Source organism: Galeopterus variegatus, unplaced genomic scaffold, assembly GCF_000696425.1.
Source record: "Galeopterus variegatus unplaced genomic scaffold, G_variegatus-3.0.2 Scaffold234, whole genome shotgun sequence".
Lineage (NCBI taxonomy): Eukaryota > Metazoa > Chordata > Mammalia > Dermoptera > Cynocephalidae > Galeopterus > Galeopterus variegatus.
Window position 1 is genome coordinate 149731 of NW_007726345.1, and position 25655 is coordinate 175385.

Genomic DNA, 25655 nt, shown 5'->3' on the forward strand with positions numbered 1-25655 from the left:
ACTAAGGACTTTGAACTTTATCCTACAGTAAATAGGAAACCCTGAAATGATGTTAAGCAAGTAATTTGAACATGTGAAAAATGATAACACAACCACAATAGTATTAAATAGCATTTATTGAGCACTTACTATGTCTCAATAAATGTTATGTGCACAACGCCATTTTCCCTCCACAATAACATTATGTAGCAGATCGTATTCATTTTTACAAATGAGGAAACTGAGCTACAAGTAAAAGGTTAAGGAGCTTTCCCCAGGCCACTGTGCCAGTAAGCATGAGAGTGGAGGTTCTATTGCAGGCCTGGATAATTACTATATTTGCACCCTTCAGCTCTTCGTGTCATTATTCCACTGACTTAGGAAGGCCTCTCGGGGACAGGTGGAGGTGGGATTAAAGGGCACCAGACTGGAGGCAGGCACATGGGTGGGGCTGGCATGAGTCCAGGCAGAGATGAAAAAGGACCAGAGTAGAGGACAGAAAGGATGGTAGAGAGGAAGTTTCTGGAAGAGAAAAATGGTGAGGCTTGGGGACCAATCAAATGACAAAAGAACAGAGGCTGAGGGAGCGTGCAGAGTCTAAGATGACACCCAGACTTCTGACTGTGCCACTGAGGACACCAGAGGCTGAGGCGGAGAACTCAGAGAAGGGGCAGTTTGCGAGGAGTTTGGTTCAGACAGATTGAGTCTGTGGAGCTGCGAGAGATGGGGGTGTCCAGGGGACAAGGTCTTGCCATGCAGAAACTGTCAGTGTGTAGGAGACCTGGGTTCTAGTCCTGGCTGGGCCAGATAATGTCATTCAACTCCTGCAATAGGCCTTGGCTTTATAGAACATTCAGGGGAGGAAGGAAATTACCTGAAACTCCCCTCTAGGCTGAAACGCAGTAATTCTATGTTCCCAGCCAGGAAGGGAGCAATTGCCTGTAGAAACAGATCCTGGAAGCCTGCCAGCTCGTAGGCTAGATGTGGAATAGCATTTCACACACGACTGCAGCAACTGAAACCTTCAGCGATATTCATAGAGCTAACGCAGCAGGCTAGTAACGATAATTTAGGAGGATATTGTATTAGTTTCATATTTTTAGTCTAATGAGGACGCAAACTGCATGGTTACCATAGGGTGGCAAGGGCCGCCAAACACACATCTACATTTCTGAGGGGAAGCAAAGCAACCTCTTTCACTTGAAGCCCTGTGCTCTTGCTTTTCTGGGAGGCTAATTATGTGATGCTCTGATGCCCTTAGAATCAAAACTCCCTTTCCACTTCAAACCAGCATTGGCAGAATTGCTCAGCTGCTGGTAGAGACAGTTGTCAGGAGCTGAGGCTGATCTCTGCACATCCCTGGGCCGTGCTGGGGCAGCCAAAGTCTCTGTGCTGCCCTACGTCCACCCCGTGCATTATTCATGAGCACACGAGATTCCATAGTGCGTGCAGCATGCGGCTGGCAGCACTGACAGGTCCTCGGGAGGTGGCAGGGAAGAAAACAGGCATTGGCAGGGAGTGGGATTCAAGACTCATCTTCCACAGGATTCAATATCAATTTTATTAAGGTGCACGTGAGTGGCAAAACCACTTTTTGTGGAGGGGATTATGTTGAAATCTTAATTTCCTCTAATGTAAAGTTCTTAGAATCTTCATAAATGCTGTTGGTTTTTGTTCAGATTGAATTAGCAGATTTAACACATTCACCGTGGAAACATTTTGGAATACCAAACACATAAAGTATGTATTTGTGTATGTATATTTTATGATATATGATTTTTTATTTCCAGCCTATACATATAGATGAAATAATTTGATGGAGAATGTGTGGGCTTGGAAGGAGACAGCACTAGGTGCTGAACATCGTTCTGGCCGACCCTGGAGAACGGAGGAGGCCTGGCTCCAGACAGGCTCTGAGCCTCGCAAGCTGTCACCTGGGGCCTGGGACTGAATCTCTCCAAGCCTCGGCTTCCTGAAATGGAGAGAATAGTATGTGCTTCAAGGTCCTGCTGAGGACAACATGAGACAATGATACACAAAAATTTAACACAGCCCCTGGCATCTAGTGGTGCTCGGTAAATGTGAGCCTTTCCAAGGAGTAGATGCCACATGTGAAGGATGGCGAAGAGCTTCTGGCATGTGGTAGACACTCGATAAGTGGCCACGTTACCATCACAGCCATCATAATGGAACAGCTGTACTCAGCCCTGGGCTCGAAGTTATAAGAATGGCATTGGGGTCTGGGGTCTTCTACGTGCCACCTCCATGGCCCCTGACATGCCCCTTAGCCACTCTGGGCCTCAGTTGCTTCCTATGGGCCTAGGGTGCCTCAGGGATGGAGGGGTGGTGTATGAAGGGATCTTTGTGCTCTACAAAGCTCTGCGTGAATGCTACGTACATGATGATGATGGTTATACTTGGTATTTCCAGTGTCTGGTAAACAGATTCAAGGTTAGCCATGTCCCCCGCCAGGGCATTAAAAGTTTTAGTTGGCTTTTTTCTGGAAAGTTTGGGAAATTTCACTCATCCATAATCCAAGCAGGCGTTCAGACCGTGGACCCCGGACAACCTCTCTGGGCTTGGCCATAGCCTACTCCTTTGGGGGTGCCTCATCACACATGGTGCCCCAGGGAGCCCTTGGTCCCAGCCTTGACAGTGTTGGCCCAGAGCATATGGTCCCATCATCAGCAAGACTTGTGAGCCGCTAGTTCAAATTCTATGCATAGTGAAGATGAATTAACACTTGCTAGTCTCTTAAAATAAGACTTGGACATAGCAGATGCCCTTTAAAGATTCACTTTTTTATTAGCAGTATGTAAAGAGTTTAGAACAGGGCTTGGCACAGAGCAAGGACTGTATAAGTGTTTGCTGCTTTTATTATGATCTTTCATATTTTTAATCAATCAACAAACCTTTCCTGCATATCTTCTTTGTGCCAGGCAAGGCATGGGGCACCAGGGAGAACACAACAGTCCCTACCCTCAAGAAGCTTACAGTTGAGAGAGAGGCAGACAAAAACACAGCAGGAGGTGAAGAGAGTGTGGGGGAGAAGAGGAAACCCCTCATCCAGCCTGGGGAGCGGGGAAGGGAAAGGAAATAGTAACAGCAGAGATATACTCTAAGGAGCAAATGGCATGGGTGACAAGCCTCATCTGGCACATGGCAGGCTCATAACTCTGGAGGTGCATTTTTTGTGAGTTAACCCAGTGAATAAGGAAAGAAAAACAGAGACAGAGACAGGGTGTTCCAGGAACAGCATGTGACATGCCCGGGTGGCGATGGGCAGGCGGAGTGGCACAGTGTAGCATGGTAGGGCTACAGGCGGGCAATGACAGTGCCGGGCTGGTTCCCAGCTCTGGTATCTCATATAGAAAAGATTCCAGGAGCAAGCAAATGAATCTGCAAGCCATCCTGCCACTGAGTCGGGTTCCTCTGGGAGTCTGCAAGTACACTAGCCCAGGAAAGGCTCTGAGAAGCGGGCAGGAAGGAATGTGGCTGCACCTTCTCACCCCCCAGGCATGGCTGGGCTCCCATTCCTTTCCCCTCATGCATCCTTCAGCCTCGCACCGAGCTGGCGGCATTCCGAGGAACACGGTTTGTGAAACAGCCATCGCGATAGGAAGATCTTTCTGCAGGGTGCCGCAGTGGTCGGAAAGGTCATCGCCCCACCACAGCGAGAAGGACAGATTGGAGGAGGAGACCCTGGGGGCAGAGAACTGGCCAGGAAGCTACTGCAGGAGGCTAGGATAGAAGAATGGGAATCCCAACCAGGACTGTGTGGGCAAAGACAAGGAAGCACACAGGAGCTACTAAAGAGGTAGAATCTTCTAGAATTGACGGCTGAATGTCACTGTTATAATAATGGGAACTCCCTGAGCCTGGGAGTCACCACCATGAGTTTTAGACTTGACCACAGAGTCAGTGCGTGGGTGACCAAGGGAAGTCACTCTTCCTCCTCAGGCCTGGTGACCAGTTCTAACAAGGATGTGGTAGTTTCCAAGGGACCCTTCACCTCTGCCATGATGATTCCAAGAGGCTGTGAGCTGTTTCCACTTCTGAGGCAGACACTGATAAGTCGGACCAGCTCTGTGGCATCGGGGGTTAAGAGCCAATCAACATGCATTTATTAAGTGCCTACTGTGTACTTGGCTGAGTACCAGGCAGGCCCTGGGAGGAAGGAAGGAGGGCAGAAGGGTGCATCCAAGCACCAGTCCCCAGGTAACTCAGTCGCTCCTGGCAGTGCCTCGTACAGGGGAGAGGACTTTGGAGTCAAAACAGAGACGCATCCTAGCTCTGCTGTGCTAGCTGGTGACCCTGGCAACTTTATTATCCCTTGTATTAGTTTTTATGAAACAACCACCACAAACTGGAGGACTTGAAACAATAGAAATTCATTTTCTCACAGTTCTGGAGGCTGGAAGTCCAATATTAAGATGCCTGCAGGACCGCTCTCCCTCAGAAGGCTTTTCGGGAGACCCTTCATTGCCTCTTGCAGCTTCTGGCAGCTCCGGGTGTCCCTCGGCTTGTGGCTGCAGCACTCCAGTCTCTGCCTCTGTCTTTACACAGGCTTCTTCCCTGTGTTTCAAATCCCCCTCTCCTTTCTCTTATAAAGACATCAGTCATTGGATTTAGGGCCCAACCTAAATTCAGGATGATTTTATCTTGAGATCCTTAATCACAGCCACAAAGATCCATTTCCAGATACAGCCCCATTCACGGGCACCGGGTTTGGTATTTGGACATATCTGGTGTTGGGGCCACGTGCAGCCCTCTACAGCCCTTTAAGCCTCTGCTGCCTCATCAGAAAAGTGGAGATCGTTATGCTGTTTATCTCATTAGGAGGCTGGGAGGACTGAAGAGGTTATATGCATAAAATCCTTAACACAGCACTGGCAAACTGTGGTTGTTGTTATTCATTCATCTGTGTGTGAAAGGTTGTTATCAGGTATATGTGGTTCGTACCTGTCCTTCCAGCTCTAAACCTGGACGATTCTCTCGAGTCTAAGCACTGTGATTCTGGGTCACCAAAGCAGTCATGTTGGTGGCATAGGGATTTCGACATAAATGTTGTTTCTGTTCTAGCATCAGCCCCAAGTGTGCAGGGGAGGAGGGAATGTCACCTTCTCTGGGACTGCAGACATTTGTCACTTGTTTGGTCATGACAGCCGGACAGAATTGCTCCACTGCTGCTTCAGTCCTGAATTCCAAATGGGCTCAGGGCCCCAGGCATGACAGAGATTTATGGGGAACGCCCCTGCACACACAGCCATTTCTGAACTCACGGTGCGTCCTGCACTATCGTGGCTGTGGGCAAGGCCAGCAGCTGCCAGGTGTTGGAGGTTCACAGACAAGCACGACGTGACTCGTCTCCTGGAACCCTCAGGACAGAGAGAAGAAGGACCCAGATCGAGCTGCAGGAAAGGAAGTCCCTGCAGGTTCAAGCTCAACTTCAGGCTTAGTGTGGGTTCCAGGTGGGAACCAGAATATACCACTCGGTGCCCGACACGCACTAAGAAATCAATAAATATTTGCTCACCAGATGTTGGACTCAGACTGACCTAAGATGGATAGAAAGGGGAAAGCAAAACATTGCTGAAAATACAAAACCCGAGGGCGCAGAGACTAGTTCATGAGGCTGAGGAGGAGGGAGTGAGGTCAGCCCCAGGTCTCTGGTCTGGGTGACCAGGTGGGTGGTGGGGGCTAAGCATGACCGAGGAAGAAGAGGCTTGAACGACAATTCAACTCCTATTAACAGTGCCTACTGTTTACACAGAACTCAACACGGGCCAGGGATCCTGCTAAACTCTTGCCATGTATTACCATATTTAACCCTCACAACAACCCAATGGATAAACTGTTATTGTTATCCATGTTTTATAAAACGGACAAAAAGAGAAGTTGAGTCACTCATAGAACTCTGCTCCAGGTACTCTGATGGTCTTCCTATTTCTCAACACACCACGTTGGTACCTTTGTAAAGATCAAATAACCTGAGGGGACATCTCCTCAAAATCCTAGTTGCGTCATTCCCCAACATGGCACTGAGTATGTTCTGCAAACAGGGATTGAGCCATGTGTAAGGCACGTCTCAGCTCTGCACCTCCTGGCTGTGTGGCTCCTTCACATGCCACTGGCCCTCTCTGAACCTCATCTGTAAAATGCGTCAAACAATACCCTGTCCCCAGATGCTGTTATGAAGAGGAGAGGAGAGCCCAGGGGTGGAAGTGCGCTATAAAATACGGAGCACACGGGTAGCTGGAATTTGGCTGCTGGTCAGATTGAAGTGTCACGCTGCCCATCAACAGCCCAGATCCAGGCGTCCCCACCCTCCCTCTCCTGCCTCAATCCAGCCTTCCCCTTCCCATGCCACCTCAATGCCAGTCTGCAAATTGAGTCAAGGCAGCTTTAATCACCACATGTTGTGGCTCCTGGGACAGATTTTGGCAGTACAATGGAATGCTAGTCTGCAAATTAATTTGCTAGAAATAATCAACATTTCACAAAATTTTCCTGAAAGTCAGTGTGAGCAATCAGACCTTACGATGCCCTCCTGGCCCACTGAGGCTGGGGCAAGGCAACGAGATGAACGCATCACTCAGCCTCTTGGGAGTGGGCAGGGTTGGGAACCCCTGGCACAAGTGCAGTCTCCTGAGGAATAAGGGTCCACTGCACTTGGGCCTCCGTCCTTTACCTTTCTTTCTACCAAGGTGAAATTTCCATAACATAAAATTAACCATTTTAAAGTGAACAGTTCTGGCTGGCTGGTTAGCTCGGTTGGTTAGAGCTCGGTGCTGATAACACCAAGGTTTGATCCCTGTGCTGGCCAGCAGCAAAAATAATAAAATAAAGTGAACAATTGAGTGGCACTTAGTACATTCACAATGTTGCACAGCTGCCACCGCTATCTAGTTCCAGAATGTGTCCATCACCCCCAAAGGAAACCCTGCACCCAAGAGCAGCTGCTTGCCCAACCCCCCACCCCCAGCCACTGGCCCCCTCCGTCTGCTTTCAGTCTCTGTGCATTTACCTGTTCTGGGTATTTCCTATTAGATGTTACCTATATGCTAGAATAAAGTCGTTCCTGAGATAGGCACCAAGCACAAAGAGTTCCAAGCTTCCTGGCTGTTGGTGCCAGAAGCAAAGTGACATTTATCAAGGTTCCCAGCCCCTGGAGGCTTGGCTCCCTGCTCTTCACTGTGAATTTGCCCCATCTGGTCTCCATGCTGACCGTGATTGCTGCACCATCAAATGCACCTCCTCCAGGCCTGCCTGGACTCTCACTGGGCAGACCGCCTGTCCACCGCACACTTAGGGCACCCCATTTCTATCCCGCCCTGGAGTGTCACATGGGTGCTGCCTGTGGTGCCTGCAACTTGTTCTCAAGTCGACTCGTGGCTCACTGAAAGCAGGAACCACAAGCATCGTGGAAGGAGTGCCGGTTTCACTGTCCAAAACATTTGGGTTCGTGTCCCCTTTCTAAGGGGTGATAGCCGTCAAGTGGGGTGCACAATGATGTTCTCTTTGTCCTGTTTTTGGCAGCCCCAGAAGTGTTCCAGGTGTACGTGGACGGCGGCCCTGGGTATTCATACCCCGTCGACTGGTGGTCCCTGGGGGTCACAGCCTACGAGCTGCTGCGGGGCTGGGTAAGACATGCGGAGAACATGAGGAGCTGTGGGGTGGGGCACCCCGGGTGGAGAGGGCAGGGTGTCGGCTGGGACAGCGCAGTCCAGGAGGAGCACTGGACAAGGAGTTAGAGCCCCTGGGTTCGGTCCTGACTGTCTGGGTGTCACCTGAGCACTGGAAGGGCCCTCAGCGAGCTTCTGCCCAGCTCTCTCCTTCTACTGATGGGGAAATGGGTGTCCACAGGGGAAGGGTCTCTAAGGTCCACCGCTAACCAGCGGCAAGTCAAAGGCAAAGCATTTTGGCTTCAGGTTTGCAAACCCTGTCCTCTTTGAGTCCACAGCACGTGCTTGATTTCCCAGCTTGATTGGAAGCTGTTTAAGGGTAAAGACCGTGCTTCTTTCCCCCCCCCCCTTTTTTTTTTTTTTTTTTTGGTTTCATCTCTTCCCTGAATACATAGCTAAATGTCCAATAGAAATGGGGCATTCAATGCATGTTTTTGTTTTATTTCATCTAAATTTAATAGCGAAAGATGACTAATGAAGCTATTTGGCAGCTAATGACTCATTTGTATTTGAGCAGAAAAGTATGATGGCTAACAGCAATTTTGAGGCATGTTTTCTTTGCACAAGTTTCATTTGAAAATGATGTCACTTCACCTCCCAGGACCACAGCTTCTCCATTTGAACAACGGGGGTGAAATTATCTTTTCGGTCTGTTTTGCAGAGTTGGAGCTGTGGGGTTCACGAGCCTCTGTACCGTGAGGGGCATGTTTTGCGTTTCACTCATCCTTGTAGCTCCAGTGTCCCACTAAGAGCCAGCTGCAATTTTAATATTGTTTAAGAATAATTTGCATACATGCATATGCATGCCAGTAGAAGGTGCCCTCCTAGAGGGCAGGGCAGTGTCTTATTTATTGTGGGGATTCCCACTGCATGGTGATAAAGGGAGTTGAGTGGATGTTAATTGAATAAGTGAATGAATGAATGAATGAATGATGTAAACCATGAGCACTGTCAGTGCAAATAATAATCATCACCCCGTAGTTCAAGCAACTATTTTCTGCTCTTGATCTCAATTATTTCTGCTGAATTCTTCAAAAACCAAATTACTGTATATGGTATTTTTAGAATGCAAAGAAAATATGAATTTGTTCATTTTCTGAGCCATTGAATGAAAAGAATTAAAGTCCCACGGTTTACTTGTCCTGGTTGGTTGGTTTGCCGTCTGCTGGTTCCATTGACACACACTCAGAGAGCGGAGATGAGGGTCCGTGCTGTTGCATGAACCCGAGCATGCAGGCATCCGCCAGAGGCTGTGAATCTTAGCTAATCCATCACACCTAGCTAATCCATCACACCAATGACCTCAGTGAGCAGTTGCCCTAAGTGTGGCTGCACGCCCACCAGCAGAAAGGATTTTGGTGGTCATTCCCTATGGGCAAGAGCAGCCAGAGATGACAGCTTGGCAGAAAGCCCCGAGGATGGAGTGGTTCCTGCTGCTTCAAAAATAAACTGTTTCATTTTTAATTCTTAGTTTTCTGCTCAGAAATCCACTTGCCACTTTCAGTAGAAGTGAGAGAGGCAGATGGAGGGATGGGGGCCTTGGTGTGGGGACAAAGTAATTGAATGAAAGAAAGCTCATTATGTCCTAGTGGAAATCTCTCTCCCAAATGTTTTTGTCTGTCTTGAACTTTGGCCCGGATGGCGATGGGTTCACTCTGTTTATTCTATTTCTCATACTGGGAACAACTGAGTCAGTCAAAAAGCTGTGCTGACAAATGCTCATATTTTCCCATAGACCATGCAAGTCTAGGACTCATCCCTCCTTGCAATTCCTTAGTCATGCCAGTGACAGCATCCCTGACAGGACCTGGGAGCTCCTTATTTCAGAAAATGAAAGAAATTCATAACTGGAATTTCCCAGTATGTGTTCTAGGATCTTAGAGTTGGAAAGCACTGGAAATGATGGCGGGTGCGGTGGGGGGTTGCCGTTAGCTCAGTTGGTTAGAGTGCTGCCTTATAACACCAAAGTCACAGGTTCAGATCCCCATACCAGCCAGCTGCCCAAAAAAAAAACCTAGAAATGATGGGGGGAAATTGATGGTATTAATATGGTTTGTTGGCCAGAGACCCAGGAATACTCTAGTTCTAGTCCAGAAAACAGCCATCTGTTTCCATGAGGAGCCAAGCACTCTGTTGGGAGAGCAGGGTCACCGAGTCTCACTGGTAGGCTTGTGGTCCCTGGGTCACAGCCTGTGAGCTGCTGCAGGGCTGGGTGAGACGTGCGGAGAACACGAGGGGCTGTGGGGCGGGAGGGCCCTGGGTGGAGGTGGCAGGGCATCAGCTGGGATGGCACAGTGCAGGAGGAGCTCTGGATGAGGTGTCAGAGCCCCTGGGTTCGGTCCTCATCTCCACCTGTGAGCTCAGGTGGAGCTTGTAGGCTGGACAGGAGACATCAGTCGGATCCAGCTTCTCTCTGAGCCCCAGATAGAATCTCAGTTCTTACCCCTGCAGGTCTGCTAAGTGAACTAAGAAGGCCCAAGTTAGTGCCACCTCTCAGAATTCCCTTTCAGAGCACTGTACCCCAGTCACCCTGTCCTTCTGCCTGGATCACTATGGGAAGAGATTTGAGGAGATTTCCCATCCACTGACACCCACCGCAGAGAAGAGACTTAAAGATCCTTCACCCAACCATTGTCCCACTCAACTAGAAGTCTCCCTGACGGGTGATCACTTATCTGTTTGTTGATTACCCTCAAGATACAGGGACCTCCTCACTTCCTGAAAGAATCTGTGTCACTTTTGGACAGCTCTAATGGTTAGGAATGATTTCTTCTTACTCAACCGAAAGCTGCCTCCTTCTAACAGGGAAAGAGAATCACAGAGGTTCAAACCCTGGCTCCACCAGGTACGCCACCTGTGATATTCAGCAAGTCTTTTAGAACAGATTGAATACTCACTCAGAATCCTCTTGTGTTAACAAAAGAAATAAATAAATAGGAAGAAAAATTCTCAAAGCTGCTTTGAGAATTAAAGGATTCCGATGACGTAAACTACCTCCACGGTGAGTGAGGAATGGTCAGCACTGGGTGAATGTTAGTTTCCTTGCCCTTCCCCCTGGGTCCCTGACCCAGGCAGGGCCTGCTGGCAGGCCGTGTCCCTTTCAAATTAGCACCCTTCAAACGCTGGAGACAGACCCTGAAAACAAAGGCTGAATCACACCCGGTTACTCACCATTAGCGGGTCAGGCCCTTGGGCTTTGTGAGCAGAGACGGGTTCCCCTCCACACTCTGCACTTCTCGGTGTTGTGATTCGGGCTCAGTTGCTTAATTCATCTGAGCCCTGGCTTCCTCCTTCATAAAAGAAGAATTATGGGCCGGCCCGGTGGCGCACTGCTACAGTGCGCCGCTTGGGGGCGCGATAGCGCTCCCGCCGAGGGTTCGGATCCCACATACAGACCGGTTCCCGCTCACTGGCTGAGCGAGGCGCGGGAGCAACACCGAGGGTTGCAATCCCGTTACCGGTCCCGGTCCGGTACGGGCACGACACTGAGGGTTGCGATCCGTTGCCGGACACGAAAAAAGACAAAAAGGAAAAAAAAAAAAAAAGAAGAATTATGAGGCAGACCTGCGGGGTCACTGTGGAATCAAATGAGAAAATGTGGCCAGAGCATTTTCTCTGGAACACAGAGGGCTGCTGATCATTGAGTAACTATGCACATGGTGATGATTCCACAAGACAGGTCGACGTAGATAAAGCACTGACGACTTAGGGTTAGAGGAGCAGGGGAGAGTTTCTGAGGGACGAGACATTCAATCTGAGTTGCATATGAGTTGTTGGAGGGAATAGCGTGAGCACAGATGGGGAAGGGAAGCTGAGGCTGATTCAGCAAGTGTTTTGGCCCAACCACCTGTCGGAAGGACAGTCAGGGGACAGTCTAGAAAGGACTTGAGGTTAGCTGGCAGCAGATGGCTTTGCCCTGGAGGCAGTGTGGTGCAGATGTGGTGCCAGCCATGGTGTTTAAGTGGGTATATGATATATGGAGTCACATATTTCTGGGTTCACATCCTAACTTTGCCTCACAACCTCCGAGTGATCTCCAGTAAGCCGGTTTCTTGTCTACTAAATGGAGAGAACAGCAGTGCGGGCACGTAGCACAGAGCTTCTCGACCTCTGGACATTTGGAGAAGGAAAATTCTTTGTTGTGGGACCGTCCTATGCGTCGTAGGATGTCAGCAGCATCCCTGGTCCCCACCCACTAGGTTCTGGCAGAAATCCCCACCAGTTATGACAACCAAAAATGTCTCAAACATTGCCAAATATCCCCTGGGGGACAAACCATCCCTGGCTGAGTACCCGCTGCAGAGTAATGACAAGGACTGAATGAGATCCTGAATGTGAGGCCATTGGCATATGGCACTGCACAGAGGGGACCTCAGTACAGACAAGGGTTGGGGCCCTGAACGCCCACTCTCTGGCACCAGGAGGACTTGACCCTCTCTGCTTGCCCACCCAGCACTGCTATGACCGGGTGTGTCCCTTGCCACAATCAGCAATGCTCCTTGGGGATGCATAGACAGAGAAGGCTGGGGGTGTGGAGAGGCCAATGAGGAACGGGAGGTTCTGGAGCTCCCCCTAGAGGCTGGAGGGCAGAACTAAGACCCTCTGGGTGTACCCTGGGTGGGTGGGCTGTACTGGAGTGTTAACCTGACAAAGGAAGGGAGACAGTCGTCCTCGGTCTGGTCCTTGAGTGGGAGCCCTGACTTCACTGTGCCAGGATTCAGAAGCCTGGGAGGTTATGGACTCTGTGACCTCCATTCAAGGGAGGAGAAGGAACTTCTTGAATTTTTCAGCGTTTTTCAAGCTGTGTTTCCTGGACTCTAAGACCCTGCAGAGGTGATTCAACAGTTCAGGGGTAAGGAGGAGGGCAGGGAATGTTTCCCCAAGTTTTGGAGGTTTAAATTGCCTGAGGATCTGCTCTTCACTTGCATCTGCTCTGTATTTCAGATTTTGAGTAAAAAGATTTTTGGGAAAAAACATTGGATTAGATGGTCTCCAAGGCCCCACTCAGCTCTAATGGTTAAACTAACAGATCTACGGCAATTCTATTTCTCTGTCTTCTCTCTATTTCTTGGGAAATTGGCATTTTTTTGTAAACTGAGTGTCCTGGAATAGAGACACACCTGCACACCATAATGAGTATATTCAGGGTCTTATTGCTAAGATCGTCTTTACCAACAATACATGCAAAAATACCACCTGGTTTTCTGAGTCAACACATCTGAAGGCCGACGAGTGAGACTAAGCATCAATAGAATCCTTTGCCACCCACAGACAGAATATTAATCTTAATATTTGCCATTATCCTTGTAAAAGGTTATGGGTTTTTCTACAACCACCCAAACAGGTGAGGGCTGAACCTGGAGCCTGAAGCTGCAGAGCTAACTTTACTCATAGCATTCCAAACTTATTTCTAAATGTACCTGCTGCATCTGTGTCATGGTTTATTAGAGTTATCATTTGTCAGGCTGGATCACAGACCGCTCAACCCCATCCCATGCAGGTCACAAGCTAGGTAGTTGGGAAAAGATTCTGGGACCCATTGGCAAGGTAGACATGCTTTATTCAGACACGAGGTCTGCTGGCCAGCAGATCAGAGCCATTGTCTTTTATACTGAAGTAGACAATAGTGGCAACTAACTAAGGAGCACATGAGCACACATGTGCACTTACACTGCTCTTACGTAACACACTTGCAGCGGACATGCTGAGTCATGTCCTGCTGGATATGAAGTGAGGGGGTCTGACCATTCTGTCTCCATTTTCCTCACATCATTATTATAGTTAATCACGATTTTCATTGCTGTTATTGTGATTGGCCTGGTTCCCTCTAGAAGTGGAGAGAATTACAGAGATTACACAGCTCGCTTGGAGGTCTGGTGGAAAAGCAGAATTAATGAGTGCCCTGAAGTGACCAAGGAGGAAATAGAGAATGAAATGCAAATGACAAGAAAAGTCCTCATGTTTGTTTCTGGTTTCTTCTCCAATTGGGTGCTTGGATGCTCGGGTGCTGGTGGCATTACAGAAAGAGCAGGGAACAAGTATTCAGGTCTCTCTGAGATGTTGAGAAATTCTCCTTTCATCTCTGAGCCTCAGTTTCCTGACCTTTAAAAGAAGGAAGGTGAGCTGGCTGCTCGGGAGAGCATGGTGCTGATTAACACCAAGGTCAAGGGTTCGGATCCCCTTACTGACTGGCTGCCAAAAAAAAAAACAAAAACTAACTAAAGTGAGGAAGGAGGTGAGACTACATCATCTCCCAAGGTCCTTGCACCTACAGCAGCTGGGTGTCCAGCATGGGGTAGGACAGGGATAAGGGAAACACTTCATTGAAAGGCAGGCAGAAAGTAGCCCAGAAATCAAACCCTCAGCCCCTGGCTCATCTCTGGGTGGTGTTCCCAAGCTCTGGTTTCCCTGCCATCCCCCACTGGAGGTTAGAGAGAACTTCCTCCCCCCTCATATGTGCCCAGCGCCCACATGGGTTTCCTCCCCAGCACTCGCTCCAGACCTACCAACTCTCTGCTGCCGTCTCCTGCAAGATGGCGGCAAGCTCAGTGTGCCAGAGCCATGCCTGTCCTGCTCACCCCTGGGCCCTGTCTGCAGAGGGCACCTGCACATTCCAGAACAAAGCAGAAATCAGATGCCTCCAATCACAGCTCGTGTGTGGGCTGTGAGGTAGTTGTATTAGTGTCCTATGGCTGCTGTAACAAAGTACCACATACTAGGTGGCTTCAACAACAGCACTGTATTCTGTCATTGTGCTGGAGGCCAGAAGTCCAAGATCAAGGTGTCCACAGGGCTGGCTTCTTCGGAGGGCGATGAGGGAAGGATCCATTCCTGGCTCTCTCTTTGGCTTATGGATGGCTGGGGTTTTTTTCCTACATCTCTTCACATTGTCTTCCCTCTAAGTGTGTATCCCTCTGTGCCTTAATTTCCTCTTTTTGTGAATGTAAGGTTTCCCCTTTTCATGAAGATACCATATGAGAATAGGCTCACTTTAATGACCTCATGTTAATTTGATTATGTCTGGGAAGGCTCTATCTTCAAATAAGATCACAGTCTGAGGTCCTGGGAGTTGGGACTTCCACATGTGAATGTTGGGGGGACATAATTCCTCCCACAACAGCAGTGGTCGAGCCTTGGTGGGTCACACTGCCTGGCCTTCAACCTCAGTGTCCAGCTCTCGGATGTGGTGCCCTGTTTTGTCTTCTGTCAAAGGGTCATGTTAGTCGTCGCTAACTCAGGTTCTGTGAGTTTTGCACCACATAACAAATGTACACAGTTAATGTTGGCTCCAGTTATTTCTAATGATGGTAGTTGTGGTTACTGCGGAAGCACAAAGCGTCCTCACGTGCAACAGCAGGCAGTACCTGCAGGTGGAAACTTTAAAGTGCTTGTCACTAGATGCATACCCCACTTCCCGTTAAATGGGGGGGGGGGGGGTTTAAAAAAATATTTAAAGAATGCCAGGGTATCAAGTTAATTAGACTTTCTAGAGAGCCCACAGGTTTTGGTTTGCTCTGCATATTATTGGGCAAAATGGAGAGTGTCCCAGTCAATTAAATGATAAGAGTGGGACAGCCAGCAAAAGGCCCCCTGCTGGGTGGACACTTCAGATGATGGCACAGACTCACCCCTGTGGGCAGACGCTTTCCCCAGGGGACCCCTATTTGGTGCAGAGAAAGGTGCTCCTTCCTTCCAGGGAACTGTAGCTTACCCAGGGCTCAGGACCCTCCTTCACCCTCAGACTGTCACCTTCTGTCTGCAGCAGCCCAGTGGGAATTGAAGCTCCATGAGATTGGAGCTGGTGCCTTATATGCCGTGAGATCCTGGTATGGCATCTGACCCATGGTCAGTGTTCAACCAATATTTGTGGATGGACTGATTCATCACCCTCATCATTGAGCTCTGGAACCCTGCCACAGTGGCAGACACTGCCTGGGGCCCCAAGAACACAGAGATGAGCCTGATATAATCCCCACCTTCGAGGAGCCCCCAGCTTCGTGGAGGACATAGACAGCAATAATTTTACTGCCTTGTATCAATGCAGGAGTTCTGTACAAGCTAGGTAGTTGGGAAAAGATTCTGGGACCCATTGGCAAGTTCACAGGGTTTACTATGAATTCGTTGCTCAGAACTTCACCAGGATCAGTTGAGATGTTGTACCACGTGTGTTTGGGAATGACTGCTTTTACAGTCCCGAGTCATTTGTCTGTGATACAACCCATGAGAACATCTTGGACCACAGAGCCAGGTGGAGGACGAAGAAGCTCCTGAAAAGCTGTTCTTTCGGGGGGTAGGGGTTGAATGACACTCCAGTGCTCTCCAAGCCTGTCCCCAGGGTCAGTCAGAAAAGGCTTCCCAAGCTTCAAGAGATTCTTAGAAGCAAAAAACCACCTGTGGCAATGTTGGGAAGACACAGTCAGGAGGCCCCATGCTCTACCCAGTTGGGAAGACACAGTCAGGAGGCCCTGTGGCAATGTTGGGAAGACACAGTCAGGAGGCCCCATGCTCTACCCAGCTTGGAAATTGGGGGAGCACAGAGTGCACACATCTTTATTGCTGGGGAGGATGGACAATGGGTGGAGGAAGTCCAGTGTCCTCACAGCTCTCAGTCCCACCAGACCCAGACACTGGCCATTTCAGTCCTGCCCATTCCACAGACCAGTTCAGCCAGGACAGGGAAAGGGTGCAGCCGAGGCCCCCCAGCTGAGACCCCACAGGTGGGGTCTGTGACTGGAGGTATTGCTGGGTGTCCCGGGAACAGTGAGAGTCAGCTCCCCAGCCTATAATCAGAGCAAGGACTCTGAGGTTTGGCTGCTGGGAGTGAATCTTGCCTCTGCCACTTACAGGCTGTGTGATCTTAGAGAGTCATGAAACTTCCTGTGGCTATAGCAGCAGCACCCCCTGGGTTCCCACTCTGTCCCACAGGCCTGGTTACTGCTGGTGCATGGGTCCCGGCCACCTGCTCTGCCGTGAGAGAGGAACACGCACTGTTTACTGAAGGGGAAGGATAAACCATCCTTTGTAATTTGCATAATCTTAAATTGTGTGGGTGGCTTCCCGGTAGCTCTCTTGCTGATTCCAGCTGTTGTCCTTTGGTTGCAGAGACCGTATGAAATCCACTCGGCCACGCCCATTGACGAGATCCTCAGCATGTTCAAGATGGAGCGTGTCCACTACTCCTCCATGTGGTGCAAGGGGATAGTCGCCCTGCTGAAGAAGGTACGAGGCAGGGCAGCCACCGGCCTGCTGGGCCAGGGAACTACAGGCATTTAGGCTAATGACTAACCAGCCCTACAGCAAGTGAAGGAGCGAGAGAACAGAACAGCATAACAGTGGTGGAAATAACAAGTCAGCTGGGCTCTAATGCTGAGTAATGAGCTCTATCGTGGGGATGCACTTGTGGTCAAAGAACCATGGCGTCTTTGACAGCAAGCCCCCAGGCTCTTTCCACTCCACTACAGGCTCCTGATAAATAGAAATAGATAATGCATATGGATTTTTTTTAAATCTTTGCTACAAATGGTCTTTAACCTACTGAGCTCTAAGAGACTGGACATCTGACTTTTTGCAGGAACTGTTGCTATTGGAATAAAGCAGTGATTCTCAAAGTGCGGTCCCTGGATCAGAAGCACATTAGAAATGCATATTTTCTGGCTCCACCCCACACCTCCTGAGGCAGATGCCCTGAGGTGGGGCCGGACTGTCTTGATGAGCTCTTGGGAGGTTCTGATGCACACCCCGGTCAGGCACAGGCAGGAGGTCTTGGTGCCCTCTTGTTGAGACTGCCTTTGAATCCTCCAAGATGCACAGAGCTGAGTCTTGCATATGGTTGGCACCCAGTTATTTTTAAAAGATAACGACAGCAGCCAGCATTGGTGGAGAGTGTATTGTTTGGGGCCACGTGGTGGCTCTTCTCCCTTAATCCTCACAAGCCCTGTGGTCAGGGTAGTGTTATCATGATGATACCAGAGATGGGAAAGCTAAGCCTTAGGAAAGCAGAATCGTTCAATCAATGCCACAGGGCTGGTAAAGGGCAGAGGCAGGATTTGAACCCAAGCCCTCCTCCCACCAGATCCCAGCTCTCAGTCTTTCCACCACTATAAATGACTTGTTGAATTACTAACTAGTAAAATTACTTTAGAGTTCCTCACCTGGTTCTCATAAATCAGTGGTTCTTAACCCTGAATGCTCATTAGAATCATCTGGAAGCCTACATACTGCCAGTGCCTGCACCTCCCAGCCCACCTGATGAATCAGAATCTCTGGCCACCATGGGGGTCTGGGCATCAACATGTTTTCAGAACAGCTGCCCTGAATAGGGAACTTGCATATGGCATTGGGATGGAGTCTTATTAGATCTGAACCCATTGTTCTGGGGCAGCCTCCAGCCTCTAAAGGGAGGCCACATGACCCACAGATGCCATCCCTGCTGGGTGTCCCTCATGGGGCGTAACTCCAGCCCACTCCCTGGGAAAAGCTGGGAGACGTCTGCAGTGGCAGGTGGAAGCGAACTGGTGGGGGTGGGGCGGTCACTCCCACCTGTGGGCTGCTGGGTGTCACACCCTTCCCTAGCATGTGCCAGACCCTCACTGGTCCCATTTGGGTCTCATCCAATGAGCGGGAAGTGGAAGGGCTGCCATCATTGTTCCTGCTTTCGGACAAGGCAGGGAGCACAGAGCAGTCAGCAGCTCACCCGAGGTCACACGGCTGTTCAGTGGCAGTCCAGGACCAGGGCCTCTGTCCTTTCACTTTTAGCCCAAGTGCTCTTTGCATTAAATAAGCTAGAGTGTCATGGAAAGCTGGAAGCCCTGTTTGGATGCAAGGTAATATTCTTTGGTTGTTTTTAAACTGCTTCACCTCTTATTAGCAGAAACTCAATTTGAAAAGACGCTAAAAACTGTCCCCTTGGCTACAAATGAGGCCATCCATTAGTCCGCAGGGGTCACCTCATAGCCGTCCAGGGATAAATTTTATTATACTTTTGAGCCTCCCATTACCATGTTGGAAGTCCTAAGATGAGGCAGCTAATTCTCCTTATTTTTAATTGGAAGCCTTTGCAGACATCAGTGAGAGGCAGCCTGTTACGGGGCTCTAGCCCCAGAAGGGAACGCAAAGGCTGAAAATCTAGTCCCTGCCCCAACAGAGCCCTGCCGGACGACCTTGCAGGAGCAGCCTCGCCTCCCTGTCCTTCCCTGGCTATAAAGACATGAGCACAGATGGTGCTTCCAACAACAGGGACCCAGACAGGGCATGACATTAATGAGCAGGAGGAGCAGAGGCTTCCCTATCCTGAGACTTCCTCCTTCGGAGTCCCTGCTAGCCTCAGTGGGTGCACAGTTCCTGGAAGCTTTCTTGCCCTCTGACTGCAGCTCCTGACCAAGGACCCTGAGAGCCGCCTGTCCAGCCTCAGTGACATTCAGAGTGTGCCCTACCTGGCTGACATGAACTGGGACGCAGTGTTTGAGAAGGCGCTGAGGCCCGGCTTTGTGCCCAATGTGAGTGTCGTTCCCATGCGTTGTCACGCCACACCTCTACAGGGTCCCCGCCCTGGTGCAAAGCATGACCCCAGCAGCTGGCCTGTGAGTCCTCTGCTGGCTGCCGCCACTTGAGGACCAAAGGGTTCATGGTTCACTGAGATTCAGGGTGGGTTTGGACCTGATTTCTAAGGTTCCAGCTGCAGAGCTTCTCTTCCTGTAGTGGGTCCTTTGGACACTGAGCCTCCTGTCTTGCACTGAGTGACACCTCCTGTGTGCAAGCACTTCCTTAGTCTCCTTCCCATGTATGTTTGTTATAGGAGGCTGAGTTCAGCTTTCCAGTGTGATTATTCAATCATTTTACCATATACACATTCTCATGTCATTGCTATCTTTTTTATAAATACCATTTTTAATAAGTTAATTTAAACAAATTCATGGACGTTAACAGAGGTAGGGTCGCCCCTGGGGATGGGATTATACACATAAATGAATGATGTATGTGTGAGAACGTGTTGCTTTTTATCATTGGAGGAAAAAAATGTGATCAATGTATCCCGCAGCAGTAGTTAACCATTATTTGTTGAATGAATGGTTGATTGGGTGAATGAATGAAAGAAAAGAAATAGTGATAGGTGGAACACACACAAACCATGTTCTCTTTTCCTTTAGAAAGGGAGACTGAATTGTGATCCCACATTTGAACTTGAAGAAATGATTCTAGAATCCAAGCCACTTCACAAAAAGAAGAAGAGGTTGGCAAAGAACAGGTCCAAAGATGGCACAAAGGACAGCTGTCCCCTGGTGAGCACTTTCTCAGGAGCAGTCTCAAGGAGGAGGAGATAATTGAGCAAGTCTACTTTTTAGCCAAAAAGGGGCATTTCACTTCTCCCTTCCAATTACCTTTTTTTGCAGTAAATAAAATGCCATCATCAATGTACAAAACGGTGAAAGACTTGCTGTAGATGGAGGCGTTCACACTCTGACCAATCATGTTAGCACTTGTCCTGGTGCAGGAGCCTCAACTAGCTCTGGGCAAGGGGGCCGACATGGTGCTGAGTAGCATCACACCGTAGGAGTGGTCCTGGCACCCCTGTAGGAAGATCTGACACTGTGGAGGCCCCAGGGCTGCCTTAGGACTCCCCTGGGCCCTGGGCTCTTTAGCCTTTATGGCCTCTGCATTAGCTATGTCAACCCAAATAACAGAGAGATTCTTCAACGGTAATGAGTTTATCTGGGAGCGCACAGGGATTTGCAAATTTGGGAAACACGGGCTATGGGGACCATAGGCATCTCCAGAGAGGTTGCAGCAAGGGCGAGCTTTAAAGGCAAAAGAGAAAAGTACACATAATTTGTTTTGAAACAGAGAGAATATTAGTCACAGGGGCTTATGGCAGGAGTTGATGCCGGTTCGTTAGTGGAGACAGTGCATCAGGTTAGTGTGTATCGAGTTAGCTGTCCTCGTGACCCACCCAGCAAGCTGCAGTTTGAAACGTCCTTGGCAGAAGTTCTCGTTATAGGGAGTCCTCGTGATGGTTCTTGTCGTAGGCACGTGTGTGTGAGGCCCTCCCCTCTTCACCTCGTGGCTTCATGCATTTATTTTGATACAAGTGACTCCATTTGATTCTGACAACTTTCACAGTCCCCAGCTGCCATAACAATGACCACAACCCGTGTGGCTTCAAACAACCCAAATTTATTCTTGCACAATTCTGGAGGCCAGAAGCCGGAAATCAAGGTATCGACAGTCATGGTCTCTCCAAAGTCCGTAGGAAATGGGGCCACCTCGGCTCTCCCAGCTTCCTTGTCACCCGCTGTCCTTGGCGATCCTTGGCTTGCACACTCATCACTCCGGTCTCTGCCTCCATCTTCACGTGGCCTTCTGGCTGTGTCTCTGTGTGTCTTCACATGGCTTTCCTATGAGGACCCCATTCACTGGATTTAGGGCCCACCCTACTTCACTGTGGCCTCATCTTAATGTGTGAGATCTGCAAAGACCCCATTTCCCAATAAGTCACATTCACAAATACCAGGGCTTAGGACTGGAACATATTTTGGCGGAGGGACACAACTCAACTTACAGTAGCCCCTTCCTCTATAAAAATATATTTACAATAATATTTTATGACTACATTGGTTTGACGGTGACCTTTAATGCTAAAAGCTCATTTTTTATTATTTTAAAAGAAATTAAAACATCTTTGTAGCCTGTAAAAGGCTCGTGGGCCCGAGACCCCACACCAGCTGCACCTGCTACAGAAGTGGGCAGGGGCCCCTGACTGTGCATTCCTGAGGGAAGTGGGCAGGGCCCCCCAACTGTGCATTCCTGAGGGAAGTGGACAGGGACCCCCCCAATTGTGCATTCCTGAGGGAAATGGGCAGGGCCCCCAACTGTGCATTCCTGAGGGAAGTGGGCAGGGACCCCCCAACTGTGCATTCCTGAGGGAAGTGGGCAGGGACCCCCCAACTGTGCATTCCTGAGGGAAGTGGGCAGGGCCCCCAACTGTGCATTCCTGAGGGAAGTGGGCAGGGGCCCCCCAACTGTGCATTCCTGAGGGAAGTGGACAGGGACCCCCCAACTGTGCATTCCTGAGGGAAGTGGGCAGGGACCCCCCAACAGTGCATTCCTGAGGGAGCACAGAGGGGAGCATGTTTCCCACACAGACGTGTGGTTCCCGTGTGGCATTTGGGCAGCCGCTAAGACGTGTGTCACAGGGCATCTGTGGTGCCTGTTCCTGAAGAGAATGAGCCCCTTGCATGGCAGTGGGGAATGTCTTCTGCTGCGTGTCTCTTAAGTAGACCCAATGACCATTCCAATGAGCGGGAGACAGAGCTCACAATTATCAGTCCACATTCCATTCTAACACGGCTTTCAAGTTGGTTTAATGACTTAAAATTGAGAAAAACATCTTTGTCTGCCAGGCTCCGCTTGGACACAGCCACCCATACAACCTGGGCCTGCCCCAGCCTCTTAGCTAGCGCCCACACCCTGGGTATCGTGGTTCCCATTTAGATCAACCTACCGCCCTCCACTGCTCCTTTTCCACATCTCCCTGGATGATGCTCTGCCATTTGGTCACCTCTTTGTGCTCTTTGACAGAATGGACACCTGCAGCAGTGTTTGGAGACGGTGCGGAAGGAGTTCATCATCTTCAACAGAGAGAAGTAAGTCCTCCATGCAGAGCCTGCCCAAAACGACTGAGGTCTCCCTGGAAGAATCAGTTTCCCTGATGAAGCCAGCCCTGACACTGGAAGGGCAGGTGTCAGTGGGTGAGATGCAGGTCCCTGGAGGGGTGAAGTGCCCAGACATGGAATTAGACAGGCCCGACCCTGCCTGTGCTGTGTGGCCTGAGCAGGGTGCTGGCTCCACTGCTCCGGGCCTTAGGGTGGCCCAGGGACATGGGGATAGTTGTGGCAGCCTCGGGCTGGCTCCCAGGATGCTGGCATGGAGAGGCAGGCACCAAGAGGCCAAGAGCAGGGGCCCTTTGAGGAGTGCAGTCATGGTTTGAAGTGAGGCTGGCATACAGTTTGCAGGAGCTGGCACAGTAAAGTGGGTAGAAGTCATGTTATCCAGACGGGAGTAGAGGCGACAGCATCTGCAACAACAGTAGGCACAGAGGAACTTGGCCATGGCAGGGCTGTCAGCTTGGGCTCTGACATGGGGCTCCTGCTACTTTGTCCCTGCCTCTCTGCTCCCTCAGTGGCCCTGACAGGCTGCCCATCACAACAGGTGTGCCTCCCCTCACCCGCCATATAAGGGTCTCCAGGTGGAAGGGCTTGGCCATGTACCCCAAGATGCCACCTGAGCACTAGGTAACGCCCCCATGTCAGACCCATCCCTTTTCCTCCACGTGGGAGGAAGCGACGTTCCATCCACCCACAGCCCCCGACCCCCCAGAGGTTCTCAGCTGTGAAAACGCCCATGAGTAGTCGATTCACAATGCATGGTCTGCCCCAAACCAAGAGTTTTCCCTTCAGACCAAGAAAGAAATGGGACCTGTTTATCCTGCACTTCTTTCTGCAATTCCATGTGTGAGGCACCTGCTGTGTGGGCACTTGAGTAACTGGAAAATTAAGGCGACTACCTTCCTCCCTACATCAACGGTGAGGTGCGTGGGAGGACTGGTGGGGAAGTCGAGGCTGAGCCAGGCTTGTGGTCCTGCCTGCTGGGACCAAGCCCTGGCATCCCCTGCGGCTCCGTCTCCTTTCACTCCCCCCCACACCTGGCTGTGAGCTGCGACAGACCACTCCTGCTCGATGTTGGGGGAGGGGGCTGCAGGCCTCTTCTGCATAGTGGGGGCCACAAAGATGAATCAGACTGGGGCCATGGTCCCAGGAGTCCATGTCAGAATAGCCTGGGGGCCTGCTGGCAGGTAGAGTTTCTGCACCTGTTATGGGTTGCACTTGTGTACCCCAAAAAGATATGTTGAAGTCCTAGCCCCCGGACCTGTTAATGTAACCTTATTTCAAAATAGGGCCTTTGCATATCTAACGAGTTATGATGAGGTCACACTGGAGTAGGGTGAGCTATAATCCAAATTGTCTGGTGCCCTTATAAGAGAAGAGACAAAGGCACAGGGAGAAGGCCATGTGAGGAGGGAGACAGATGCACCCACAAGCCTAGGAATGCCAGGGATTGCTGGCTGTCACTGGGACAGATTCTCTCTCAGAGCCCTAAGGAGGAGCCAACCCTACCAACACCATGATTTCTGACTTCTAGCTTCCAGAACTATCAGAGGATAGATTCCTCTTATTTTAAGCCACCCAGTTGGTGGTACTTTGTAATGGCTGCCCTAGGACACTAACACAGCACCCTAACCCATAGCTTCTGGGAAGAAGCTGAGAGACTGGGCCTGGGGATCTGCATTTTAACATGTTGTTCGAGTCATTCTGACACCTAATAGTTTGAGAACTTCCGCAGGAGACCAGTGTGCCCAATCAGTGAATCCTCTAGTCAGTTCTGAGTTGAGTCACAAGAATCCTCCATTGAAGACTGCAAACGCTCCCAGCTCTGTCTCTCCTACCCTGGGTATTCATCTGCACCCCTCAGCCCTCACTGGCCAAAGGATGCTCCCGGGGGTCTGAACTCCCTGCACAGGTGACTGCCTCTTGCGTGAAGCAAGGTATGCTTTCTCGGCTAGAAAAGTCTCTTGGGCAGAGAGAAAGTCCCTGCAACTCCCATTGTGATGAAGAAGCCATCACGAGCAGTGAGTGGGAGCCGAGGGATCATGGGTAGGATGTCAACCACATCTGCCCCCATAGGAGATTTTCATTCAGTCATTGGACAGATCTCTCATAATCCTGGACTGGTTCCTGGGAACACAGAAATGAGTCTAGCAGGACCATGTCCTGAGGATGCCCACAGCCTGTAGGGGGTCAATTGCCTCACCGTGCAAGGAGTGTTGGGTGGAGACATGCACCGGACACTGTGGGGACAGAGGAGACACCCTGGCTCTAACCTCTCTGGACCTCAGTTTCTAAACAGAGAATAAAATTAAAATGGTCACTGCCTACTTTTCTGGAAATGCAGCTGATTATTGGCTAATGGTCTCAGCTGGAGAAAGGCCGTGGAGCCAGGGGGTGTACCTGCTTTCAGGGGCTGATCAGGCTCTGAAGGCCTTGCACCTGAAGCTTCCATTAGTTTGAGAAATGCACCATGGGGCTCATTCTATTTTTGGCCAAAGATCCAAGCAGAGATGACTTTTCCAAGAGGTCTTTTTAATAGCATTTGGCAGGATTTTGCAGAATAAGGAGTCCCTAGTGAGAAAGGAATTTAAGGAGCTGAATTTTCTATCCTTGTCATCTCTTAAATAGACAAAAACAGATTTGAAATCATAGTAAAGCTACCTTTTTAGTCCTTGAAAATATTACATCTTAAAAATCTAACATCGTGGGCCGGCCCGGTGGCGCACTGCTACAGTGCGCCGCTTGGGAGCGCGGTGGCGCTCCCGCCGAGGGTTCGGATCCCACATACAGACGGGTTCCCACTCACTGTCTGAGCGAGGGGCGGGTGCAGCACCGAGGGTTGCGATCCCGTTGCCGGTCCCGGTCCAGTACGGGCGCGACACTGAGGGTTGCGATCCGTTGCCGGACACGGAAAAAGACAAAAAGGAAAAAAAAAATCTAACATCGTATTTGTTACGCTTAATACTATTTATGCTAATAACAGCCAACATTTGTGTATGATTTTATGGTTTTAGATCATGTTCCTTTAATCTAGGGTTTCTCAGTTTCGGCACTGTTGATGTTTGATGACTACTGACATCGATTCTCTGGTGTGGCGGCTGTCACATTGCAGGATCTCTGGCCTCGACCCACGAGATACCAGGAGCACCTCTGTAATGTGACAACCAAAAATGCCTCCAGACATTGCCCAGTGTTCCCTGCAGGCAAGATCGCCCCCAGTTGAGGACCACTGCATTCCTCCTCGCCTATCACAGTCTCCTAAGCCTCGGGCTTTAGTGCTCCTACGGTCGGTCTGGCAGCCCTTAACTGGAATAGGAGGGACGTGAAAGTA

General features: G+C 50.0%; 1 protein-coding gene across 1 annotated transcript in view; it reads left to right on the top strand.

Moving 5' to 3' along the window:
- Positions 1-25655, top strand: part of STK32B (serine/threonine kinase 32B) — a 131900-nt gene that overhangs the window by 89527 nt on the left and 16718 nt on the right. Inside the window, exons 5-9 of the mRNA XM_008566327.1 lie at positions 7519-7622; positions 16767-16883; positions 19034-19159; positions 19811-19942; positions 22239-22303. Of these exons, the coding sequence (XP_008564549.1) occupies positions 7519-7622; positions 16767-16883; positions 19034-19159; positions 19811-19942; positions 22239-22303 (544 nt within the window). The remainder of the gene's footprint in view (positions 1-7518; positions 7623-16766; positions 16884-19033; positions 19160-19810; positions 19943-22238; positions 22304-25655) is intronic.